This window comes from Pipistrellus kuhlii, unplaced genomic scaffold, assembly GCF_014108245.1.
Source record: "Pipistrellus kuhlii isolate mPipKuh1 unplaced genomic scaffold, mPipKuh1.p scaffold_m20_p_7, whole genome shotgun sequence".
In the NCBI taxonomy this organism is placed as follows: domain Eukaryota; kingdom Metazoa; phylum Chordata; class Mammalia; order Chiroptera; family Vespertilionidae; genus Pipistrellus; species Pipistrellus kuhlii.
Genome location: NW_023425573.1, coordinates 73,236,674 through 73,261,786, shown reverse-complemented (window position 1 = coordinate 73,261,786; position 25,113 = coordinate 73,236,674). Strand labels below are relative to the sequence as shown.

The 25,113-nt window shown below is 42.8% G+C and overlaps 1 protein-coding gene across 5 annotated transcripts in view; it reads left to right on the top strand.

Annotated features, from left to right (window-relative positions):
• Positions 1 to 25,113, top strand: part of CCDC93 (coiled-coil domain containing 93) — a 75,456-nt gene that overhangs the window by 7,871 nt on the left and 42,472 nt on the right. For 3 of the 5 annotated variants that reach the window (XR_006740538.1, XM_036420801.2, XM_036420803.2), the window contains exons 4-10: positions 4,143 to 4,254; positions 9,387 to 9,485; positions 10,240 to 10,296; positions 14,473 to 14,573; positions 21,648 to 21,684; positions 24,126 to 24,218; positions 24,505 to 24,555. Coding sequence is in view for 4 of the 5 variants with exons in the window: in XM_036420801.2 (XP_036276694.1) it covers positions 4,143 to 4,254; positions 9,387 to 9,485; positions 10,240 to 10,296; positions 14,473 to 14,573; positions 21,648 to 21,684; positions 24,126 to 24,218; positions 24,505 to 24,555 (550 nt within the window). In the remaining variant the exon portion in view is untranslated. Of the gene's footprint in view, positions 1 to 4,142; positions 4,255 to 9,386; positions 9,486 to 10,239; positions 10,297 to 14,472; positions 14,574 to 21,647; positions 21,685 to 23,376; positions 23,399 to 24,125; positions 24,219 to 24,504; positions 24,556 to 25,113 lie in introns of all 5 variants that reach the window. The other 2 variants (XM_045575637.1, XM_036420802.2) reach the window with 2 other exon arrangements.

The following is a 25,113-nucleotide window of genomic DNA, read 5'->3' as shown; positions in this document are numbered from 1 at the left end:
TTAACACCTTCAGCAAATTTGACATATGAAGTTTTGAAGCTGGCTGAAAATACAACAAAATAGCATACATATCAATTCTCACACACACATACACACACACACACACACACACATATATATATATATACACATATATATATATAAATACATTTCATCTATTTGAAAAAAAAATCTATTGAAAACTCCATCTATTGAAAAAAAATCTGCATTATGTAAGAGTCATTTCAGTGTTCAGGCTATTTCTAACACTTTTTTAAAAACCTTTCCAGTTTTATTGAGATATAATTGACACATCACATTGTATTAGCTTAAGGTATACAACATAATGCTTTTCAGTTTATATACACTGTAAAATAATTACCACGACAAGTTAACATCCATCATCTCACATAGATATAAATTTTTCCCCTTATGACAAGAACTTTTAAGATCTACTCTCTTAGCAACTTTCAGATATATAGTGTAGTGTTGATAAAATAGCATGCTATACATTACATCCCTAGAACTTATTTATCTTATAATGGAACTTTGTATCTTTTGAACACCTTTACCCATTTCATCCATCTCCACCTCTGCTAAGCATTAATCTGTTCTCTCTTTCTATGAGATCGATTAAGAAAGACCACATAGTTTTTGCCTTTCTTTGACTTATTTCACTTAGCACAGTGCCCTCAAGCTATCATGGTGTTGCAAATAGCAGGATTTCCGTCTTTTTTATGGCTTAGTAACATTCCAATGTATGTATATACTACATTTTCTTTATTCATTCATCTGTTGATGATTACTTAGGTTATTCGTATGTCTTGGCTATTGTAAATAATGCTGCAATTAATATGGGGGTTCACATAATTCTTCAAGATAGTGATTTTCTTTCTAAGATATACCCAGAAATTGAATTGCTGGATCATATGATAGATCTCATTTTAATTTTTTAAGGAACCTCCATATTGTTTTTCCATAGTGGCTAGTCGCACCAAGAGTACACAAAGTTTCCTTTTACCCCACATCCTGCCAGCACTTGTTATCTCTTTTCTTTTCTTTGTTTTTTCTTTTTCTTTTTTTAAAATATATTTTATTGATTTTTCACAGAGAGGAAGAGAGAGAGGGATAGAGAGTTAGAAACATCGATGAGAGAGAGACATCGATCAGCTGCCTCTTGCACACCCCCCACTGGGGATGTGCCCACAACCAAGGTACATGCCCTTGACTGGAATCTAACCTGTGACCTTTCAGTCTGCAGGCCAACGCTCCATCCACTGAGCCAAACCGGTTTCTGCTCTTTTCTTTTTTTAAAAAAAATATATTTTTATTGATTTCAGAGAGGAAGGGAGAGGGAGAAAATAGAAACATCAATGATGTGAGAGAATCATTGATCAGCTACCTCCTGCATGTCCCATGCTGGTTGTAGTTGGGGGTCCCAACCACTTTTTTTTTTTTTTTTTTTTTTTTTTAATTTATTTATTTTTTTATTTTTTTTTTTTTATTATTATTTTTTTTAATCAATCTTTATTGTTCATATTATTACACAGGTTCCTCGTTTCTTCCCCCCTCCACCAGGTTCCCACCCCACCCTCTGCCCCCTCATCCTCATCCATTGGTGCACAGTTTATGTTCAGTCTCTTCCTCCCTCCCTTTCCCCGATAGTAAATCCCTTTTCAGATAGCAAATCTGTTACTTAGCATTTTCTCATATCAATAATACCTCCACATGCCCAATGATACACTTCACACAAAAGACATTTCCTAATAGGACAACCAGCCTCATCCAGGCCCCACCCAAGGCACTCACAGATCAACACCCCAGGACTATACTAACTCAACACATCCAGATCTAAGCCTTCATCACTTGATTCAGCAGACCCTCAAGTTCCCGCAAAAGTTTCCAGCCATGTCTGAGAGGCAGCCGTGGGGCAGGGACAGGTGAGGAGCGAGCTGTTTTGGGCCAGGCTGCTCCGGGCCTGGCCTCTGTTGCTCTGGTTTGTTCCACAACCAGCTGCTCCGTGTCTGGTCACTGCCGCTCCTGACCCAGTTGCTCTGGACTTGGCTGTTGCTGCTACAGGCCTGGCCACACCCGATTCGGCTGCTCTGGGCCCAATTGCTCCGGGCCCGGCCGCTCCGGGCCTGGCTGCTCCCAGCCTGACAGCCGCTTCTCCGGGCCTGGCCGCACCGGACCCGGCTGCTCTGGGCCTGGCCGCTCCCAGCCTGGCAGCCGCTGCTCCAAGCCTGGCCGCTCCCAGTCTGGCAGCCACTGCTCTGGGCCTGGCCACACCAGACCCGGCTGTTCCAGGCCTGGCCACTCCCAGCCTGGCAGTTGCTGCTCTGGGTCTGGTCACTGCCACTCCCCACCTAGTTGCTCTGGACTTGGCTGTTGCTGCTACAGACCTGGCCACACCCGACCCAGCTGCTCTGGGCCCGGTTGCTCCGGGCCCGGCCACTCCAGGCCTGGCTGCTCCCAGCCTGTCAGCTGCTGCTCCTGGCCTGGCCGCACCAGACCCGGCTGCTCTGGGCCTGGCCGCTCCCAGCCTGGCAGCCTCTGCTCCGGGCCTGGCCACACCAGACCCGGCTGTTCTGGGCCTGGCCGCTCCCAGCATGGCAGTCGCTGCTCCGGGTCTGTTCACTGCCGCTCCTGACCTAGTTGCTCTGGACCTGACTGTTGTTGCTACAGGCCTGGCCACACCTGACCCAGCTGCTCTGAGCCCGGTTGCTCCGGGCCCGGCCACTCCGGTCCTGGCTGCTCCCAGCCTGTCAGCTGCTGCTCCTGGCCTGGCCGCACCAGACCCAGCTGCTCCGGGCCTGGCCGCTCCCAGCCTGGCAGCCGCTGCTCTGGGCCTGGCCGCACCAGACCCGGCTGCTCCGGGCCTGGCCGCTCCCAGCCTGGCAGTTGCTGCTCCGGGTCTGGTCACTGCCACTCCCGACCTAGTTGCTCTGGACTTGGCTGTTGCCGCTACAGACCTGGCCACACCCGACCCGGCTGCTCTGGGCCCGGTTGCTCCGGGCCCGGCCACTCCGGGCCTGGCTGCTCCCAGCCTGTCAGCCGCTGCTCCTGGCCTGGCCGCACCAGACCCGGCTGCTCCGGGCCTGGCCGCTCCCAGCCTGGCAGTTGCTGCTCCGGGTCTGGTCACTGCCACTCCCGACCTAGTTGCTCTGGACTTGGCTGTTGCTGCTACAGACCTGGCCACACCCGACCCGGCTGCTCTGGGCCCGGTTGCTCCGGGCCCGGCCACTCCGGGCCTGGCTGCTCCCAGCCTGTCAGCCGCTGCTCCTGGCCTGGCCGCACCAGACCCGGCTGCTCCGGGCCTGGCCGCTCCCAGCCTGGCAGCCGCTGCTCCGAGCCTGGCCACTCCCAGCCTGGCAGACACTGCTCCGGGCCTGGCCGCACCAAACCCAACCACATTTTTAAGTTACTGACTGGTAGGGCAATCATTTAACCTTATGCAAATGCATAAATCTGTACTGCTAGAGGGAGCTTTCCTCCTGCTGAACCAAAAGATAACTGAGAGGAAAGATGGCCCCCACACATATAAATAGTTAAAACCTGCCTGGACAAGGAGACAGAGCCATTTTCATTTGCTAAGCTTGGAGTTTTGGGTACTTTTTATTTTAAAAATATTTTTGTACCAGAGTAGAGAACTCCAACTTTTTCTTGAGCTTATGGCACCAGGTTTTTACTCTGGACACCTGGCACAAGTCTAATAATTATTTCTTGCCTGACATTTACAACAATTTTTTAAATGTGTAACCCAGTGGTTCCCAGATTTTTGGAAAAAGTAGGTCAGTAAAATGTAATGTAAAAGGATATAGGGTACTGATAACTTTTTATTTTACCATGTAAAGATGTTAAAAAATAATAATAATTACTACCTCAAACATCACCATGATTTCATAAAGAATCAAAATATTTTAATATAAAAAAGTAGGAAGCACACAGTCTTAGAATAAAGAATGAAGGCAGTTTTGTTGCCTTACATGCACACATCTAAATTGTGCTTATTTTTCCTAATTTTGGAGTCAGTCAGGAGAAACTTGGTCATGGTCTGACATTGAGAAGCCTCAGATTTTTCTGGGATGCTGCCCAGACTTGAGAGATGGCTTAAGAGCCACTTAGTGTGTTCTCACTCTTCGCTTGTTGTTTTTTCCAAATAGAGCTCTATCAGAAAAAATTGTCTCTGTTCTGCCAAGAATGAAGTGTCCACACCAGCTGGAGCCTCACCAGATCCAGGGGATGGATTTTATTCACATATTTCCCGTTGTTCAGGTGAGAGTCTCAGTGTGGTTCCTTGTCCTCTGAATGTTGAATTCCTGCAACGAGTCTGACTCCTAGGCTGGCTGGCCTAGATCCTGAATCTAATGGGTGTGGTGTGGATTTGGTGGCAGCAGAACATGATGTTTCCTGATGTCATCCTCAGATGGTCGCTGGTACTCCTCCTCCCCTAGTTTTTCACTGTCACCTGATCTCTAAATGTCCCCATTAGTTGCTTTTCATTGTCCTTTTGGTAAAGATAAAACTCCACAGCCCCCATTCCCCCATGCTCTGGTCACTTCTGACCTACCCAGCCTCATTCCTTGCTTTCCTTTGTTCTTTCTTTTTTAGTTCCTCTGACTTTTAGATTTTCTCATAGTTATTATGCTTTCTCCTGTCACTGGCCTTTCCCCCAAGTTGAAAAGCTCTTCCCTTTTCTTCTTTTCTGTTTAATTCATACTTATTCAGACCTCAGTTTCACCAAGCCTCCTCAAGAAAGCTACTCTGACCCAACAGTCTAGAACAGGTTCCTGCCATATCCATTCATAAGGCCACATTCCCTTTCTTCACAGGAATAACCCTTACTATAATTTGTACTGTGTATATTTAAGTGTGTGATTATTTATCCGTCTCTCCATCCTCCTGTAAGCTTCATGAGGGCAGGCACCATGGCTATCTCGCTCACCGTTGTGTTTCCAGCATCTCGTAGACTGTCTGGCACTTTGTAGGCATTCAGTCTTACTTGATGACTAAATGTCTGTCGGGAGGCTTATGACCACCTCAGTTTCCCCCAGGACTCTGTGATTAAGTGGTTTGTGCTGTACAGCTCCCTGTATTCTCTGCAGTTCTTGTTTGCCTCCCCTCCAGGCGCTTGAAAGAGGAGGAGCAAAGGGACTCATCTTCATTGCCTGTGCTGTGAACAGTACTTTGCATCTGATCCTAATAGAGTCTTTGAAGCTTCTGTTATAATCCCAGTCTAACATTTGAGGAAAGTAAGACTCAGAAAGGGTAATTGATTTGCCCACAGGCAGAGGAGCAAAGCAAAGGTTCCAATCTAAAGGCTCTGTCTCCAAGCCTTGTACTTTCCCACTCCTCCATTCGTGCAGCTGGCAAGGACAAAGCCATGCAGCTTTGGCTACAAACATCACCTAAGTCTGTGTCAAGGTTATATAGTGTAGGTGCATGGACTCTGGAGATTCCCTAGGTTCAAATATTGTCTCTGATGTGTGACCTTAGGCAAAGACTTAACTTCTGTTAAGTAGAAATAATAATATACCTACCTGATAGGATGAGAATTATGTTACTTTGTGTAAAACACGTGGCTGAAGGGCTGGCCCATTTAGTAAGTGCTTTAAATAAGTATTATATAGTTGTTTCTGTTGTTATTACTGTTACTGGGAATCTTCCCTGCATTAGACTTCAAATCACATACCATGAAATTTGTAAATTTGAGCCTCATTTGATTTGTAACTCAAAATTTGATTTGTATCTTTGGTAGACTTGTCTCTCTGATTTAAGGAAAAGATACCTAATTCTTTTTGTGAAAACAAAGTAAGGACCTTGCGTTGATTGTTACTAAAACATTATTACGCTGTGAAGTTATTGATTTTCCCACCACCAGAAGCCTGTATCTCTAGTGATTAGACCTACTCAACCCTCTGTTGGAACTTTGAGGGCAAAAAATGTAGTCCAGATGTGAGAAGGGATGAAGGGAAGTGCTCTTCTCTAGTTTGGGCATTTGAGTGTCTGAATGAACAGTTCCATTTTGTGAGTAGAGTGCTGGAGAGCTTTGTCTTGATATGAGAGTGTAGGCTAGTGATTACTAGATTTCTTCATTTCATGGACCTGTAAAATTTAAAAGCAAAAATGGAGGTTGACTGACAGTTGCACCTGTTTTTTTCCAGGTAAGTATGCTTTTTTCTTTTTTTTAATCCTCACCTGAGGATACTTTTTTCACTGATTTCTAGAGAGAGGGGAAGGCAGAGAGAAACATCGATGTGAGAGGAACACGTGATTGGTTGCCTCCTGCACAGGTCCGATCAGGACCTGGGGCCAGGCCGGTGTGGAGCCTGCAACTTAAGTACATGCCCTTGACTGGAATGGAACCAGGGACCCCTCAGTCTGCAGGCCAACACTATCCACTGGGCCAAACCAGCTAGGGTAGGCAAGATTGCTTTTTAAACTAGTAACTGCCTTACTTTGATTATCATTTCCTGAAAGAAATATCATTTAGCCCCAATCTCAGACTAAGGACAAGTCTTCAAATTTAATACCTTTAGCATTATGAAAAACTCACCACATGCCTATAGTTTTTTCCTGTTTTGCTGGTGACCAATGAAAGAACAGTCATAGACCATTGATTGGGAACCATTGAATTCATTGTCTGTGATTCTAGAGTAGGGGTGTCGAACTCAATCAGAGAAGGGGCCAAAATCTAAAATCCAACCTAAATTGCGGGCCGAATGGTTTACTGAACAGTCATAAACTGTCATTGTGATGGAAACGCAGCGGAGTGCAGTGATGACAGCGTGGTGCGGGCCACATTGCAAGGCCTGGCGGGACGGATTTGGCCCACGGGCCTTGTGTTTGACACATGTGTTCTAGAGGCTCACTACCCACATTCACATAGCGAAGCTATAGTAGTAATGCATTCTGAATGCTAGCCAAGAGGAAAACCATCTAACTTCCAGGCACTGTTAGTTCTAGGTCACATCTTTTATCCCATAAGGACATATCAATCCTGTGAGGGTAGGAATTTTTTTTCGAATGGTTGGGTTGTGGCAGAGCTTGGTCGTCTAAGAAGTTCCCTCCATAACCTTTCATACTGGGAACTCCAAAACAGAACATTCAGTTCTCTCAGGGAATCCAATGACTCAACAAACTTTACTTTCCTTATCTGATCACACTCTCCAGGATCCAGCCACGTAATAACTCCAGTATAGATCTGATCAATAGAGGTAAATCTGAATAGGAAACATGTATGAAAGGCCAGAAACCAGCTCTCCCCATCTGAAGGAAAGCAGAGCAAAATTGAGTTGAGGAAGAGTCAGCCTCCTTAGTTATCCTGGGCCATGGTGTTGCATGGGATTTGGCTAAGAAGCTAGAGTAATTCTGAATGCTGTCTGACTTTCTGCCCTCCTTCTGGATTTTAGTCAGGACCTGAGGTCACTGTTTGGAGTAATGGAAATAAATGGAAGATATTAACAACAAAAGAATATTCCTCATATAGTTAATTGCAACTACCCCTATCCTGGGCAACTTCCTAAACATTTACTTCCTAAATGTGACCTTTACTTGAGCTGGCCCCCTCAGTGAGCAAGCATTTTTTCTAGCCCTGTGGGAACAGCATGTCATATGCCATGTCTCTACTTTCTTAGGTAGCTAAATTTGCCAAGTTTGGCTGCGCTCTTGGGGAAACTCAACTATTATCCAAAAGCTGCTTTTGAGATGTAATAGCTTTCTCTCGAGAAAGAATGACAAGCCTGACAGATGGGATCCCCTTCCATAATATTCTTCAGTAATAAAGAGGATGAATGAAGAGCCAGGGCAGGAGAAGGGAAGGCCCTTTTTTGATCTTTGCCTTCTTACCTAAGAGCACCTGGATCTTCCTAAGATTATATAGGGTATGGGTTGTGTGGTAATTAACTGGAGTTTTAAGTAGTGAAAAATGAAGAGTAGCTACTTCTGCATATCAGCTCATTAGAACTGGGAAACATCCTATATAATAAAGAGGTGGTATGCAAATTGACCATCACTCCAACACACAAGATGGCCACTCCCATGTGGACACAAGATGGCCAGTAGGGGAGGACAGTTGGGAGGGCAATTGGAGGTGATCAAGGCCTGCAGGGGAGGGCATTTGGGGGGAACAGGTCTGCAGGCTAGGGCAATTATAGAGGACCAGGCCCACAGGTGAGGGCAGTTGGAGATGATCAGGCCTGCAGGGGAGGGCAGTTGTGGGGACCACCCCTGCAGGGGAGGGCAGTTGGGGGCAACCAGCCCAGCAGGAGAGGGCAGCTAGGAACAACCCAGCTGACAAGGGAGGGTAGTTAGGAGCAATCGGCCGGCAAAGGAGTAGTTAGGCATCGATCAGGCTGGCAGGGGAGTGGTTAGGAGGTGATCAGGCTGGCAGGGAGAAGCAGTTTGGGGCAATTAAACAACCAGTCAGGCAGGCGAGTGGTTGGGAGCCAGCAGTCCTGGATTGTGAGAGGGATGCCTAACTGCTCGTTTAGACCCAATCCTGGGCCTAAATGGGCAGTGAGATATCACTAGAGGGGTCTCAGATTGGAGAGGGTGCAGGCTGGGCTGAGGACACACTCTCATCCACCCCACCCCGACTCTATGCATGAATTTTGTGCACTGGGCCTCTAGTTTATAATAAAATCCATATGTCCAGTCTTCCGATGTGGAAGACTCTCCCAGTTGTGACTCACAGAATTGCGACTTGCTAGCTATGGATCACTGGGCAAATTACATGGCCTCAGAGCTTCAGGTTTTGTAAAACACAGCCAGTATCAACTGCTTTATCATGTGTGGATTAAGAGAGAAAATGTGAGTACCAAACTAACCCAAAGCTTAGGGCTATTACTCAGTACACACTCTTCTCAAATCTGAATATTTGGGGAATTTTTTTTATCTGTCAAATGAGGAGTTACACTAGTTGTTCTCTATGGTTCTTCTCTATTCTCTGTCCTGTGGTGCAAGCAGCCCAGGAGAAAGTTACATTAAGATCAGCTAGAACCAGTTGACTGTGGGAAATAGCTTTGTTTGCGTTGTGCTTCAGGTACTTACAGAGCACTCTAGTACTTGTGATTTCATGTGTTCCCACAGTTTCACCTCTGCTTTATGCAGAGAGGGAAACTGAGTCTTGAGGATCTGAGGTGAGGCTTTAAAGTTCCTGCACAGCTGCTCTGCTCTAGGTCTCACTGGGTCTTAGCATCCAGATGCCCAGTTGGTGGCTTTGTTTCCATTTATTTCCATCACTCATACGGGTTTTTTAGGACAGTACACATTGATAGTTTCTCATCGCCTGGTCCATTAAAATATGGTGATTTGGACTCCCGAGTTGTGCCATCTCTCGGGAATCCAAGAGTTGACCTTCACCATGGTGGTATTTCATCCTTACATTTCTAATTTTCTTCCCACAGTGGCTGGTGAAGCGAGCTATAGAAACAAAAGAAGAGATGGGTGACTACATCCGCTCCTACTCTATATCCCAGTTCCAGAAAACCTACAGTCTCCCTGAGGTTAGTTTTTTACTTTTCTTGTCTGCTGAGACCATGAGTGCATACTTAGAGCCTCCCTGGGAAGAAGCTCAGTAAGCTCAGGCTGCCCTGCCTGCCCATCCCCTGCGTGGCATCTCTGCCCCTACTGGGTCCGCATTGAAATGGGCCTCCTGATTCTTTTGAACTGTCGCTTTTTGGGGGCACTGAGTATAAAGCCCTACAATATTGTCCTTTTGTTTACATTTTGGTACGTGGTCCAGAACTTTTCTTAAATTACAAGAACACGACTATATTTTTGTATAGTTGAGAGACCACCTGCCTAGGACATATTATTAACAGTTTAATAATAATCTCAATAACAACAATAGCTGATAGCCATCATATCCTTACTATATTCTAGTCCAAGCATATCACATACCTTCTGCTCCTTAATCCTTTCAAATGCTCCCTGACATAGGCAATGATGTCCCATTTTACAGATTGAGAAACTGAGAGATTAGGTAACTTGGCCAAGATTTCAGAGCTCATGACGATTTGAAATGAGAACACTTTTCTGCACTTAACAGTTTTCTTACCGGTTATAGGAATCTGTTTTAACACCTGCAGATGCTCTAACTTTTTCCCATACACAATATATTGCAATTTGTTAGAAAGTTGAGACTTCTTCAGGAGAAGTTACGATGTGAAGTCAGTTTATAAGACAGATTTCTGAGCAGTCCAGTTGAGTTTCAGTCTTCACACAAGATTTGTTTAATCCCTGTTCTTTGTTGTATAGGATGATGACTTCATAAAGAGGAAAGAAAAGGCCATCAAGACAGTCGTTGACCTCTCAGTAAGTTCCCCTACCTTGATCCATCTGTAAAAGAAGCATTTAGGCTCGCAGCCTCCAAATAGGGCTTTGATTTAAATCACAAAGCCCTGCTGCCTGAGGTTTCTGTCTGCTGGGGTTGCCCAGGAGCTGATTAACCTCGGGTAGGTGTGAGGGAAGCCCTGCCTGTCTATGTGCTCTGTATTTGGACATTCATGGGTAGGTCTTGCCACAACCACTACCCTCTATTTTTCTTAGCTCCCAATTTAGTAGAGAAATTTTCGAAGCCCGAAGCCCTTCCTCATTTGTGCCAGTGGCAGATGTAAACTTTGTATAACTCAAAAAAAGCAGATGATGAACTGGAGATGGTAAACTGAGATTATCACCCCTTTGGTGGCTTTGGAGAGGCACAGTAGCTTCTGAGCTTTGCGGAGGAAACTCTGGAATGTCCTTTGTCACCATACAGTGTTTCTTGACATGGAGGACTGCATACATGTGTCCACTTCCCCCATGCAAGGGGCAGAGGAGAGTTTTGGGCCTTTTCAAAACACTCTGGGCCAGAGTCCAGCAGAATCTTGTCAGCTCATCCCCAACCTAGCTGATAGGAATGAAGCCTCAATGCCTGGGTGTAAAGTCTCTTCTAGAAATAATGTATAGTGTTATTTTGCACATTTTTCACTTTAAGAATAAGTATAGGGAAAAAATAAGTGTGTAGTCTTCCAAGAACTATCATTTGATGATTAAAAACAAGAAGTACTTGTTTAAAATGAACAAAAAAAGTCTCACTTTATAGTTGTAATTTGTATCTTTATCAGTTCCATTTTGTAAATAGAGGGAATGAAAAACTTTTAATGTAGTTATACTCTACAGCCAGACACTGTTTTCAAAATGGGTAGCAGTATTAAGTAATAAGAAGAAAAAGAGCACATGACATGACATAGAGTAAAATTTTCCTGGTTATGAAGTTCTTTAAAGTTTGGTTTTTTTAAGGTTGATAGATGCAGGGGAAGAAAATCAACCTTGATTTCACAACACAGAAGCAGCCACATTTGGTGGTCAGATGTATGTCTTTCATGTTTTTAAATAAGCATTTTTATACTGAATTAGAATTATACTTTAACTGTAATTTTGTAAGGTTTTTCTTTTCACTTATCAACACAGTCTTTAAGCTATTAAAATTTTTTCCTAACAACATTTGTCATGACAAATAATAACCAGTTGGTTGGATATGCTGTGTTGCTTTCCCTAATTTTAAATGATGCTTCCTTTTATTAATAATATCCATTTGTATGTAAAAATATGTATATTAGCTTTCACTGTATGTCAGGTATTCTTAAATAATTAATTAATCCTCACAGCTACTCTGCTTATACTTATTTTACAGATGGGAAGCCACAGAGGTTAAAGTAACTTGTCCCAAATCAGACAGGTAGTAAATTATGGAGTTAGGACTAAGCCCCATCTGCCTGACTCCATGTCTTCATTTAGTAAGATTAATTGAGGATTCACTATGAACCAACCACACTGTATTCTAGGAGCTGAGGTGAAAGTGACACTATAGTTGTCAGGGATTCCACAGATCAGGGGCACATCAAGTAAAAAGTTAGGACCATGAGGTGGCCATAGCACACGCAGGTATTAAATGCCTGGCACATACCTAACATTCAATAAATGATAGCCATTACTGTTGCTACTCCTATTAATGGCAAAAGAGAAGTTGATTTTGCATGCCTGTGTAAGAGCACAACTGTATAAAGCATGGGTGTGTGTTTTTTTTAATTGATCTCACTTTATATTATTGATGGGATTATGTTGCCAAGTCAGTATCTTTTTTGTTTGTTAATCCTCACCCAAGAATATTTTCCCATTGATTTTTAGAGAGAGTGGAAGGGAGGGTTAGAGACAGAGAGACAGAAGCATTGATGTGAGAGAGACACATCTATTGGTTGCCTCCCACATGTGCCCTGACCAGGGCCAGGGTTGGCACCTGCAACCAAGGTTCGTGCTCTTGATTGGAATCCAACCCGGGGCCCTCAGTCCTTGAGCCAGCGCTCTATCCATTGAGCGAAACAAACTAGGACCCAAGTCAATATCTTTACAAGATTAAAATAACAAAAAGATTGAGAAACTGGGAGTCTCCTTCAAGACCTAGTAATCCAGTCTTCATTTTATAGATGAGGAAACAGACCCACTGAGGGAACTGCCAAGGTCATGCAGCTAGTTAGTACAAGACAGGACTAGACATTAGTGTTCCTGACTCCTGTTGCTTTAACGGGTGACTTAGCAATAGTTTTTGGTTGGCCTGGAACCTCTGCTTTTACTTCAGTTTTACTATTATTATTAGGTCCAAATCATTGTAATGATTAATGTGCAGTCTCAGATTGTATGGGGAATCCATGAGAGGGCTCAGCTGAAATGGTAGATACGTGACTAGAATGCCCATCAGAACCAAGTTAGTATAATGGGAAAACCTTGGGGCCATCAGAGTACCTAGAACCAGGCCAAATATTCTCCTAGCAATCCTGAACATTACTTAACCTCTGCTTCTTCAAAAGTAAAGTGGAGGTACTAGCATCTGCCTTGCCTCTATCTCAGGGTAATTATAATTTGCAAAATGTTTATGAGATGCTTTAAAGTAAAGGGAATAATTAAACAGAAGCTAACATTGCCGAAGCTGGCTCAGTGGTAGAGCGTCGGTCTGTGGACTGAAGGGTCCCAGGTTCGATTCCGGGCAAGGGCATGTGCGTTGGTTGCGGGCACATCCCTGATAGGGGGTGTGCAGGAGGCGGCTGGTCGATGTTTCTCTCTCATCCATGTTTCTAGCTCTCTATCTCTCTCCCTTCCTCTCTGTAAAAAAATCAATAAAATATATTTTAAACAGAAGCTAACATTGTCATTGTTTGGAAGAATAAGGTCCTCGTAGCTGTTGGTTCAGTATATTGTTTTGGAATCAAAATTTTTTTTTTCTTAAAGAATTCAATTTTCTGTCTTGGGTCATTGATTCTATCAATGGTAAATAAGGAAGATAGCAGTTAAGCCAAATTATATAGTATTGCTATAAAAGTAGAGCTATAATAGGGCTCAGTGGAAATTTAAAGCATATGCAGTAACTGACATCATTTTGGTTCATTATATTTTTCATTTCCCCATAAATCTGTTTTATATTATTTATAGCTTCCTGTCCATGTAGACACCAGTAGCAAAGTAGGAAATATTTGTGGTCGTAAGCTATAACAACAACCCTCTAGCATCATTTCAGACCCTATTCCATTCCTTTTCCACAAAATGTTGAAATTATATAGTATATGTTAAAGATTTTTTTTCTGTTTGAAATATTTCATAATAAAAGAATGATAATATCAAGGAAGGAACAATTCTAATTAGAATAAAAATGTCACAATCTGTAGAAACCTGATAGTGCTGCTTGTCCTGATGATGTCCAGGTAGAAATTAAATGTGGTAAACTCTCACAGTGGAGAAGCAAGATCCAGGGACACACACTAGAATACTTTGCTGGTTTAAACAACTACCTACCTGGACCCTGACGCCTGAGTTAATATTGCTAAGGTATTATTTGACTGCCAGCTTATCAGTCAAGAACATTTATTTAGAGTAGAATGACAATCCAGGTCATCTGGGGGTGAAGACCCACATTAGTGGAGTTCATACTACTACGTGCCATATACTTGTTTAGAAGGTAGGGGTGTGTGTGTGTGTGTGTGTGTGTGTGTGTGTGTGTGTAAAAATAAGAGTCTCATGCTCTACCGACTGAGCTAGCCGGGCACTTCCTGTGTGTGTAAAAATAGATCCCTACCTTTCACTATGCCTACTCCCACTCAAAATATGAATAGATGAAAAGGCTAAAAATAACCTACAAAAGTAACAGACAGCTTTTTTTCATAAGCCCTGGATTGGAAGTAAGATAAAAAATAATTGATGATTTTGACTACATAAAAGATTAAAGTGTCTTAGGACAAAAACACCAAGTTATAACAAAGTTAACAAGCAATAGATTGGGTGGAATATTTGCTACCTATATAAAAGTTGAAGGAGCAGACTCCTTGAAGGAAGCTCCCCTGAGAGCCTGCTGTTATGATGGGGACAATTCCAATTCCCTGACTGGATGTTCACATTCAGCAGCCAGTTCAGTGTGAGAGACTTCTCACACTCGGTAATTCCTCTGTCTTGTACACTTCTTAGGATGTTTACAAGCCCCGTCGAAAATACAAACGGCAACAAGGGGCAGAGGAGCTGCTCGATGAAGAATCTCGAATCCATGCTACACTTTTGGAATATGGCAGGTATGAATGGGACCCAGTCTAAAGTGCCTATTTTATAAAACCTTTGAAAAGAAAAGCTATTTTGAATTTCTTCATTGGAATTAGTGTGGTTGGCTTTTACCTGATTGAATTTACTATTTGGGGCCTAAGTTCTCCAGCATCTGGAACTTTTCTCTCTAGTATTGAATTACCTAAGTTTCTGGGAGTTGCTTCCCTGATGTTGGTAGAGGCCAAATCTTTGAAACTCCTCTCTAGGAGCATGTGTAACTGTGGGCCCTAACTGCTGTCCGTGGGGGTTGGGAGTTTGGGGCATTTGTGGAGTCTGAGGGTGGTCTGCCCTTCAGATCTCTGCCATTTGATAAAATCTTCAGGTAAACTAAAGAGTTTTGAACAGTTTTACTTTAAGTGTTAGAATAATAATTTTGGTTTCCTTTGAAGAATTGTCCTGACTAGGAAAATAAAGAATTTAGAAGTAGTTTTGTCATTTAAAAAAAAACATTCTAATTATTTAAAAAATTATTATTTTATATCTTCAGTTTTTACTAATGAGATACACATAAGGAAGTACTTCTCCCCATTGAATATTTTGGTTGACACTGGATATTAACCTTCATTTATGTCCTGCATTTTCTACTTAGGGTAACTGATTCCTTGATGTGAGTATGTCTCCTTGGTTTCTTTCCTTTTTGCTGGGAGTGTTTGCTGTGTACTGTTCTGCTGAGTAACCCAGCCCTCACTGGGTGGCTGGAACTAACAGCACTGCCACTAGCATCTTCCTGAGTGAGCCTCTGATAGCTTCCTCTTCTAGGTCCTGGAGAGAACCAGAAGGATACTAGGCTTAATTGGCTTAAGTATTCCAACTTTCAAATGGAATTGCTATTGCTGTGCTTTTGTTTTTTGAGGGGATTGTGTGGGGTCAAGTCCTTCCTTCCTGAGAATGAAGCTAGTCTGTTTCATTCAAAGGAAGCTGCTAGTTCTGGCCCTAAGCCTGTGTGATGGCTGCCTACACAGCTCACCAGTTGCTGCTGTGAATTGAACTCTTCTGAGTGAGGCATCATCAGACCAGCTAATAATTTGCATGGCCTAGTATAAAATGAAAATGCAGGGCCCCTTGTTAAGAATTTTTAATAACTAGAGGCCTGGTGCACAGATTCGTGCACTGGTTGGGTCCCTCGCCTGGCCTGAGGGATCAGTGGACCTCCACGTTGCTGCAGCCCAGCCTTACCTGCCAGTTGGTCTGGCTCCCGCCTGCTGTCCACATCAATCCCGCAAAGTACAAAGTAATGTGGGAAGCGGCAGGCGGCTGGGGAGGAGCCCAAGTCCTGGCTGGGCACTGTGCTGCTCCTACTCTTCCTGGCCCCACTGTGCCTGCTGCTGCTACTGCTCCAGCACACAGGGAGTGTCAGTGGGAGAGGCTCACAACATCGCAGCTGCGCTTGCCAGCCGCCAGCCGTGAGCCCAGCATCTGGCACCTACCTGTCAGCTGAGCACCACTCCCACTGTGGGAGTACATGACCTGCTTTGAGTGCCTGCCCCCTGGTGGTCTGTGTGAGTCATAGCTACCAGCCGTCTGGTCGTCTGATCACTTAGGCTTTTATATATATAGATGATTAACATTAAGAATTTTGAGATAGCAAATATACAAATATGGAGCACTTCTGAGTGTTGTGCCCTTTGCGATTGGACAGTTTACATGCTCTAGGCACTAGGATGGGTCTTTCCAGCCACGCCCCAGCTGCAGGTGGGCAGGTGAGGCTGCACTGCTCAGGGAAAGCCAGAACTGGAGAGGGGCACCTGCTTGTAGCACCATGTTCAGAGCCAAGGAGTACTTAGGGGAATGTTGTGGCTCTTGTTAGTTTGTATGTTCTTTCTTCTAATTTTCCCATTATCATGGAAACGCCAACTTTTTTGGGATTGAAAAGGAGTCAGAGATTTGGTGAACAGTCCACCTTATGGAGACCATGCTGATAGCTTGTAATATTCTATTTTGTTTGAAAATCTGGTTCACATTAGATATTTTGCATATATCATAGATAATAGTTGTTATCCTCAATAAATCTGGGACATTCCTGCTCATCTTCAGGAGTGTTTGGGCCAGTTTGAGGCAGAGTCTAGCTTGTCTTTCTTTAGGGAAGGGAGCAAGGTTTTGTTTGTGACTCCTCGCAAATTTGGAGTGTAAGAAAGCGCAGTGTCTGAATACCATTCTTAGTTCCTATTGGTGGGGTCATGCCTTCTAAGCCTAAGTAGGTGGGATGGAAGGTGGAAGGTTTGTTGGTTTTGTTTTTTAGAAGAGGGATTATTTTGCTTTCTTTATAGCTTTGTTGGTAAGGAATGGTGAGTTTTTGAGAGGTGGAGAAGGAAATACTGACTACATTTTTTATAACTTATTTCGTTTATTTTCCTTTCTGAGAATGATAAAGACAGTATTCAGAAAGATTAAAAAATACTCTTCCCGAGGTCAACTATTAACTATTAAGAGTCTTAAAGTAGGACTTAAAATCAGGTTTCTTGGAATCTAAAAACATGTCTTATCATTATCTACAATATTATTGTTTCAGCCTCCAATTGAGAGTTTGGCTTTTAGTTTTAGAAGGACAGGCCCAGTCTTTGTTTTTTGGTTTGAGACTAAACAAGAAGAGAGTGATTATTAAACTGACAAAAACTTAAAGGCCCAACAGGTGTGCGTTTTATTTCCCATCTGGAGAAGTCCCCTTCCCTCCTATCTGGATATGATTCTCTCTCCTCACAGTTCTGCTCAGGACTTCCCACTGCATGGGGATCTTTACCACTAAATGTGGGTTACATAATTGAATTAAGAACTTTCAACAGTTGGTCCTCTGTAGCAAACAGTGGATGTTAACTATTAGGCCCCAACAGTAGCAGGAGCAGCAGCAGTTTTCAGTTCTAAAATTCCCTTAAATATGATCTTTAGATTCAAATGAAGATTCCTAAGCCCCCCTTTCAGTTATCTCTGTCTCTGTATACTCATTACTCCTAGGACTAGGCCAACCTCTAGCCCTTTTATGGGAAGTCTCAACAGTCTTCCTTTCCTTTCCCATTCAAGCAGGCTGCTCCATCCTGCCTCACCCCTCACTGTTGTGCACCCCTAATCGCTCATCCCCACCTAGAAATAAAAAATTCCTCATCTTTCATTAGTATTCTTGTCACTCATCTGCCGAGGCCCACAGTGCACCTGGCTTTGAGGTCAGCATTCCAGCGTCTTCCCCCCTTTTTGACTTTCATTGCTCAAATAAGGCTGGACTTCGAGCCTGGTCAATCATACTGAAGGCCTTAAGGACTGTGTGTCTATTAAAAAGATGTTTGGCTGTATTTGTTTAAATGTTATGGTGTTGGAAAAACAAGACTCATCATTTTTATTTTAGATGTAAACAGAATTGCCACTGTATAATATTTTTATTTTATTATGGTCCCAATCAACTTTTAGAAGCTATCCTAAATACTTAACTATAGCCGAAACCGGTTTGGCTCAGTGGATAGAGCGTCGGCCTGCAGACTGAAGGGTCCCGGGTTCAATTCCGGTCAAGGGCATGTACCTTGGTTGCGGGCACATCCCCAGTAGGGGGTGTGCAAGAGGCAACTGATTGATGATTCTCTCTCATCAATGTTTCTGACTCTCTATCCCTCTCTCTTCCTCTCTATGAAAAATCAATAAAATATATATATATATATATATATTTTAAAAAATATTTAACCATAATACAAAACTGCCAATGTGGGGAAATTTATATGCAGTATATTTGACTTGCAAGTGGAAATTTGAAGCCCAATCACTAGGATGCTAGCGTTAACCTCTTCACACTATTTGAGGCTTAATTTTGAATTGCCTTGAAGTCATTCTGTACTTAGTGCATCCCATATGATAGTGAGGCCTATGTATGCTCATAGAAGGTATAGAGTAAATGCTTGTTGAACGAACAAAGAACAGAGTTCACAGTCCTTAGTACTTAAAGCTTTCTTATGCTCCTGATTTGTTCAGATTCAAGATAGATTGATATGTCTTAATTTATCCTGGGGCAATTGTTCTTGAAGGTTAGATTGTTTTCTAGAACTGTGATATTCAGTTAAGGTAGCCACTAGCCACATGTAGGTATTGAGCACTTGAAATGTGGTTAGTGTGCCTTATGAACAGAATTTTCATTTAAAATTTTAAAGTCCATGCTTGACTTAAGTTATCAGAATATGTTTATTATTATCAGAGTATATGAATTTATGTATTTAAAGTCATATATGTGCCAAAACCGGTTTGGCTCAGTGGGTAGAGCGTCAGCCTATGGACTCAAGGGTCCCGGGTTCGATTCCGGTCAAGGGCATGTACATTGGTTGTGGGCACATCCCCGGTGGGGGGTGTGCAGGAGGCAGCTGGTCAATGTTTCTCTCTCATCGATGTTTCTCGCTCTCTATCACTCTCCCTTCCTCTCTGTAAAAAATCAATAAAATATATTTTAAAAATAATAATAAAATAAAATAAAGTCACATATGTGGCTCTCGTTATACTTCTTTTGGAGTATGCTATTCTAGAACATATATGCTATTCTAGAAATAACATCCTTGATGTTAAAGACAACTACTAGGTTTAGGTAAGAGGGCTGGAGCTCTGTTGATGCTGACATTGTAGGACATCAGCAAAGTTGGTAAGTCAGAGCTGACAAGGGGAAGGCAGGAGCAGATTGAGCATATGGCACTGCAACTCTAGAGAGGAAAGGGTAGGCCTGACTGGGCAAGAGGAAAGAGGGGTTGTAGGATAGAGCCGCATACCTAGGGAGATGATAGAGAGAAGTAAATGCTTCTGTAGTAGAAGTAAATTGAAATTCTCTCTGCTCTTTGTGAGGGATGATGGGCCACAAAGGGAATATCATGTTCTGGTGAAGCTTAAACAACATTAGAAGAGTAGTTAGTGTACACAATGCAGCATGCATTAATAGGCAACTGAAGGCAGCTAACTCTTCTTTGTCATAATGGAAGCATTGCCATAATGTCACATGGAGAAGGAAGCTTTTAGAAAAATCATCTGGTTAGTCACTGGTGCATGCAGCGTCCCAGATTGCAAGAGGGCGCAGGTTGGGCTGAAGGACACACACACACACACACGCACGCACACACACTGTGCAAGAATTTTGTGCACCAGGCCTCTAGTTTAGTCATAAAAAAGAATTAAGTACTGATTTGTGCTACATTATGGATGAACCTGAAAACATGCTAAGTGAAAGAAATTAGGTATAAAAGGCCACATGTTGTATGATTCCATTTATATGGAACATCCAGAAAATCCACAGAAACAGAAGGATTACTTGTTGCCAGGGGATGAGAGAGAGAAATGGCACTGATTGCTAATAGGTATAGATTTCTTTGGGGCACAGTGAAACTATTCTTGAATTTGTGGTGATAGTTGCACAAAATAGTAAATAGACAAAAAACTGCTGAGATATATACTTTACAATGGTGAATTTTGTGTTACATGAATCACATCTCAATTTTAAAAATATACAAAGAAAGTGAATGAAGTAAATGCATTTCCACTCCTCCAGGAACTCAGAAGTCAGATTCCACATAACATAGTTATTCTGTGCACTGTGGGACAAGTGCACTAGTGGTGTAAACATAGAAACACATAGCTCGGGACCTAACCTCGTTTTGGATGGTTAGAGAAGTCTTTCCAGACTCTTCATCTTTAAGAACAGAGTAGATTAATTCTACCTGGGAATTAAATTGCTCAGATTTAGTAGCTGACTGATTTAATTTGGAAAATCCGCAGAGTTCCTTGGCCTTAAATAAGGGTATGTCTGCCTAAGGGTATGTCTTCTATCCTTAGGGTTTCCACAGACTAAAATCTGGAAAACAAATAGATACTCAAGGTGCAAAGACACCGCTAGGAGCAGAGACTTAGTGAAATCCTCAATTGGTCAAGGCTCCCTGGTTGAGAACACAAAACCCTTCCCCTAGTTTCAACTGAAGGATTGATTACTGAGATCCATGAGCTTAAAACATGGAATCTTGACTGAGACAGGGTCATTTCCCAAGCATCACATTGGAACTGGGCCTCCAAGTTGGAAGCTGTCTAGAGGACTGAGGAATTGGGAAGCTGGTACTGCAGCTGCTGACAAAAATATCACACCACTTCTGCCAAAATCAGGAAGCCACTGTGACAGCTTGGGGTCCCCAAACCAAGTTGCTTCTGTGATCCACACCACACAGTGAATCCTTTATGACCTTCCTCTCACCTCATCTAACAGAGAGTGCCCAGGGGGTCCAGTTTGTCCTGTGGGACAATGGGAAGTTGGATAAGAATGGGGAGGAGTGGGAGTAGAGTGAAGCTCGAGGTCAGAGACCAGGTGAGAGGCCAGCACAAGGATCTATTAGGTAAGGCCTGGGATGAGTGAGAGCAGAGTAGGAGCCCTTAATTTGTCTTGTTTTTAATGGTTGCTTGTCATTTTTATGTCCTTATAAACTATTTACAGGTAAGTGAGGTTGGTATTTTTCATCATGTTTTTTTTTATTTTAGGTTGAATGGTTTTGCATTGTTATACTTGCTATTAAATATATATATATATATTAGTTAGAGCCAGAAAATAAACTAATTTACATTAAAGAGCATTTGTGAATGTCTTTGAATTTAAAGTTGAGTGATAGGAACACACAATATTACTGGTAAAATGCTTCTGTATGCTTGAAAGGAAAAAATGGGCTGGACTGGAGATTGTGCAAGCTATTGGAGAGTATGGTTAGCTTGATCAATACATTCACATTTGTTTATACAGATATTTTCAAGACATTTAACTAAAATTGTGAATCTGAAATATAGTTCCTTCTTCAAAAAGTAGAGAGAATGTACTTAAAGGGAATGTTGTACGTACTCTGTACTGAGTTCCTGTTTAAGTATTTATATGGTGAATAGGGTAGCGGGCTCTTTATTCAAAAACAGTGGAATATATTTGTGATTTGGGCACTTAAAATATTTTCTCCAGTCACCAAATAGCCTAAATTGGCTTTTTATATAAAAATTCAACTAAACTGCATTTGACAGACTTAATGTGATTTTTGAATAGTAATTGAACTCCCCTTTTTTGTGGCCTGCAGGAGATATGGATTTAGCCGCCAGAGCAAAACAGAGAAGGTAAGAAAAGCATAGATAATGGGAGAGAAAATTTGAGAGATGGGAGTGACCCACCCTTTTGCCTCTGTCTGATACTGACAGACTGCCCAGCATGGGTTGACAGGGCTGCTGCCAACCAGGCTCTGTTCCTTGGGCAAACCCCAGGGCTGCAAGGACATGCCTCCCAGGCCAGGGAGCTGAAGCAACAGCCTCATCTGGGGCTAGAACTGGAGGGTAATTGAAAGTCATGGCCCCTGGGTCAATCCTGTGGCCCTACTAATACTAAAAGTGTAAAAGTGAACTCCACTACCAGTGACCTAAGCACTCCTCACCCGGTGAGAGTGATCCTAGACAGGTGGAAGCAGGATGCTGGCAGTGAGATAGAGCATAACCATAAATTACAGGCCTGCCTGTGTTAAGGTAACTAGGTGGGAAAATCAGGTAAGTCAAAATGGGTTTTTCTAACTTCACAAAGCAGTCACAAAGATTTTTCGTCATTTATGTATTTATTAATTATCCTTAATCCAGCAGTAGGGCATGCACATAAATCTTACAGTGCCAAACCTTTACTATGCTCCAGGCCCTTTGAACAGAGCAATATGTATTTTTTCACTTACTCCTCTGAACAACTCTCTGAGGAAAATACTAATTCCTGTTTTTCGGGTCAGAAAGCTGACGCCCGGAGAGGCTCAGTGATTTGTCCAAGATTACACAGCTCCTTAAGTACCATAATAATAATCTGAATCCAGGTCTGTGTGACATCAAAGCCTGTGCTTTTAACCACTGCCTGTTAAAAAATAAAGTGCTAACGAAAGAAGTCAGTGGCCTCTTAAAAAGTAGAATCCTGCTGCTTGAGGTCTATTAGTAACCTTTTTCTCATTCCTCATCTAATCCCCAGATTTTCTTTAATGAAACACCTATTGTTATTCTCTCTCTAGCTTTCGCATCTCTCAGTTTTTCTTTTGGGAGGCCCTTCCTGACCTTCGCCTTCCTCTTATTCCTGTGGTAATTGCTGTCTCTGTCATGAAGAGCCCTGACAATGACTAGGAGCATGTGTTCTAAAGCTGGATTTCTGCTAACTTCATCCCTTCTCTGTGTGACTTTGGACTATATGCTCAATTATTGTGTCTTAATTCTTTAGCATCTATAAAATGGGGGCAGCACTGTTGTAAAGATTAAAATGTAAAGGACATGGAATGATCCAATACAGAGTAAACATATAGTTATTATTTCATTAGTAATCAGTCATGCATTGATTTTATCTTTTTTGGGTTTTTTTGTTATTTTTTCCCCCCATTTGTGTTTTTCACACAACTAAACAGTTATTTCCTCCAAAACAAGGTATTATCTGGATTTAAGTATGTCATGTGGCATCTGGTATATAAGAATTTGATGCATACATTTAGTTTGATGTGTAATTTAAGTCTGAAAAGCATGTTTATGCATGTGACTAAATCATGAAATAAGACCATTTGATTATGATTGGAAAAATCATAAAATGCCCATAAATAGGCATTCCCATCTGGCTTGTCTTGTCAGTCTTATGTCAGATGGCACATTTGAACTGGAAGTCTTGTACCCTGTAGATATACCCAATAGTTGGGAGCTCAAGGTGTTCCCCAGGGTCAGTTGTAGACTAGTTATAGAAAAGCACCCTAGAATTGGGATGATCTGAGAAGGGTGTTTGAGACCAGTCCTCCCTTTCAACCCTAGAAGACCCTGGTATCCAGAGAAGGTAAGCCTGTGGTCACCCAGCTGGTAGATGACAGACATGGAATTAAAACTCAAGAACTCAAGTCTATGTTTGAGGAACAGTATAATAGTTAATCCAGGTATCTTGAGTGTGGTGTGGTCCATTTAAAGCCTGAGACCGGATACAGAGCATGGAGCATGATCACCAGGTGAAGCAGGTTAGAATTTTATCCCTTAAGCCAGTGGTTTTCAAACTTTGTTGACTTTCAGTTTCACAAAGCAGTATTTAACCTTTGACTACCTGCATAGCACTCTGATCTCTTCTTTTCTGTAAATTTTATTCAGTCTGTTTAGATGCTTGTCGTACCTAAATTATTTTCATGTCCTACTAATAGGTCTCAACTGACAGTTTGGAAAAAAAACAAACAAACACTCCTTTAGGCAGTGATCTGCTCTTGAAGGCATTAAAGTCGGGGAAAGACCTCCCATCAAAATGTAAGGATAAGTCAGGCAAATATGTACAATCTGATAGGGATTAATCAGCAAGCAGTTCAGGAACAGGCATTGGCCAGGGCCTGAAGCTGGACCTGCTTGCTCTGCACTTGGAATGGAAGTGTAGGTGTCTGGATTTTCCATTCTTCTCAGGGACTGGTTCAGCTCTCCAGATCTGTGTGTTTTCTTTCACAGACTCATGCCTGTTTGCAGTGTTTTCTTTCCTCTACTGAGTCTCCAACTCTGATGCTTAGCTGCTTCTGAATCTTCCTTTCCAGGCTGAGGACAAGAAAACGGCACTTCCCACAGGGCTCTCGACTGCAGAAAAAGCTGATGCCCATGAGGAGGATGAGCTTCAAGCTGCTGAGGAGGTATGTGGCCCATGTGGTCCCTGAGGTTTCGGTTTAAATCATTTGGGGAGAAACTTAACTTTCCTCCTCAGCTTTCCAAAATGGCCAGGCATTTCTCACAGCCAGCTGCTGTTAGTTGGCCTTTTACACCCTTTCCAGCTTCCTTTTATCACCTCTCGTGGGGAAAACCATAAAAGGAGATCAATAAAACAGCCCTTAGATTCTACCACAAAGACCTGTTTAGACATAATTGTGTAAGTCTTACATGGACAAATCTTACTGCTACTTCTCTCCATTTCTCTCTTAGCAACGTATTCAATCACTGATGACCAAGATGACCGCCATGGCAAATGAGGAGGTAAGGTGGGAGTGATCCTTGGGGAGGATATGGTATGGAGATGGGAACTTGGAACCAACCTGCTTGGCTCTCTGGGGCCTCTTCCCTTAGGAACTACCTTCAGAGCCTTGTCTTTTCAGCATTCAAGTGTTTCCCGTTTCCCTAGGAATCTTCCTTTTGAGAAGCTTTTATAATGTTCCCATCCACCGGACCTCTAGGAGGAAGACCTGAGGGCTGGGGAGTACCATATGGTCCTTAGGGGAAGAGCCATGGTTCCGCCTCTCCATAACCATGAGCTAATCCCATGCCAAAGGAGCCGTTGTCTCTGTTTCCTTCCTGTACCATCTAGGTGGAAAATGCAATACCTGATTTAGAGTTGGTCTTCTCAGAAGGCCTCTAGAGAAAGTTTAACCAAGAGCTTTGGAAGGATCGTTTATTTAGAAGCAGGAAAGACCTGTGATAGAACCTTTTAGGAATTCTGAGAGTCCTCTTTTTCTCCCATTTGCACTTCTTTTTTCCCTGGGTCCTAAGTCTGCTAGTTCCCTGCAGGCTCTGTGTAGTGACCTTTAGGAAGAGAGA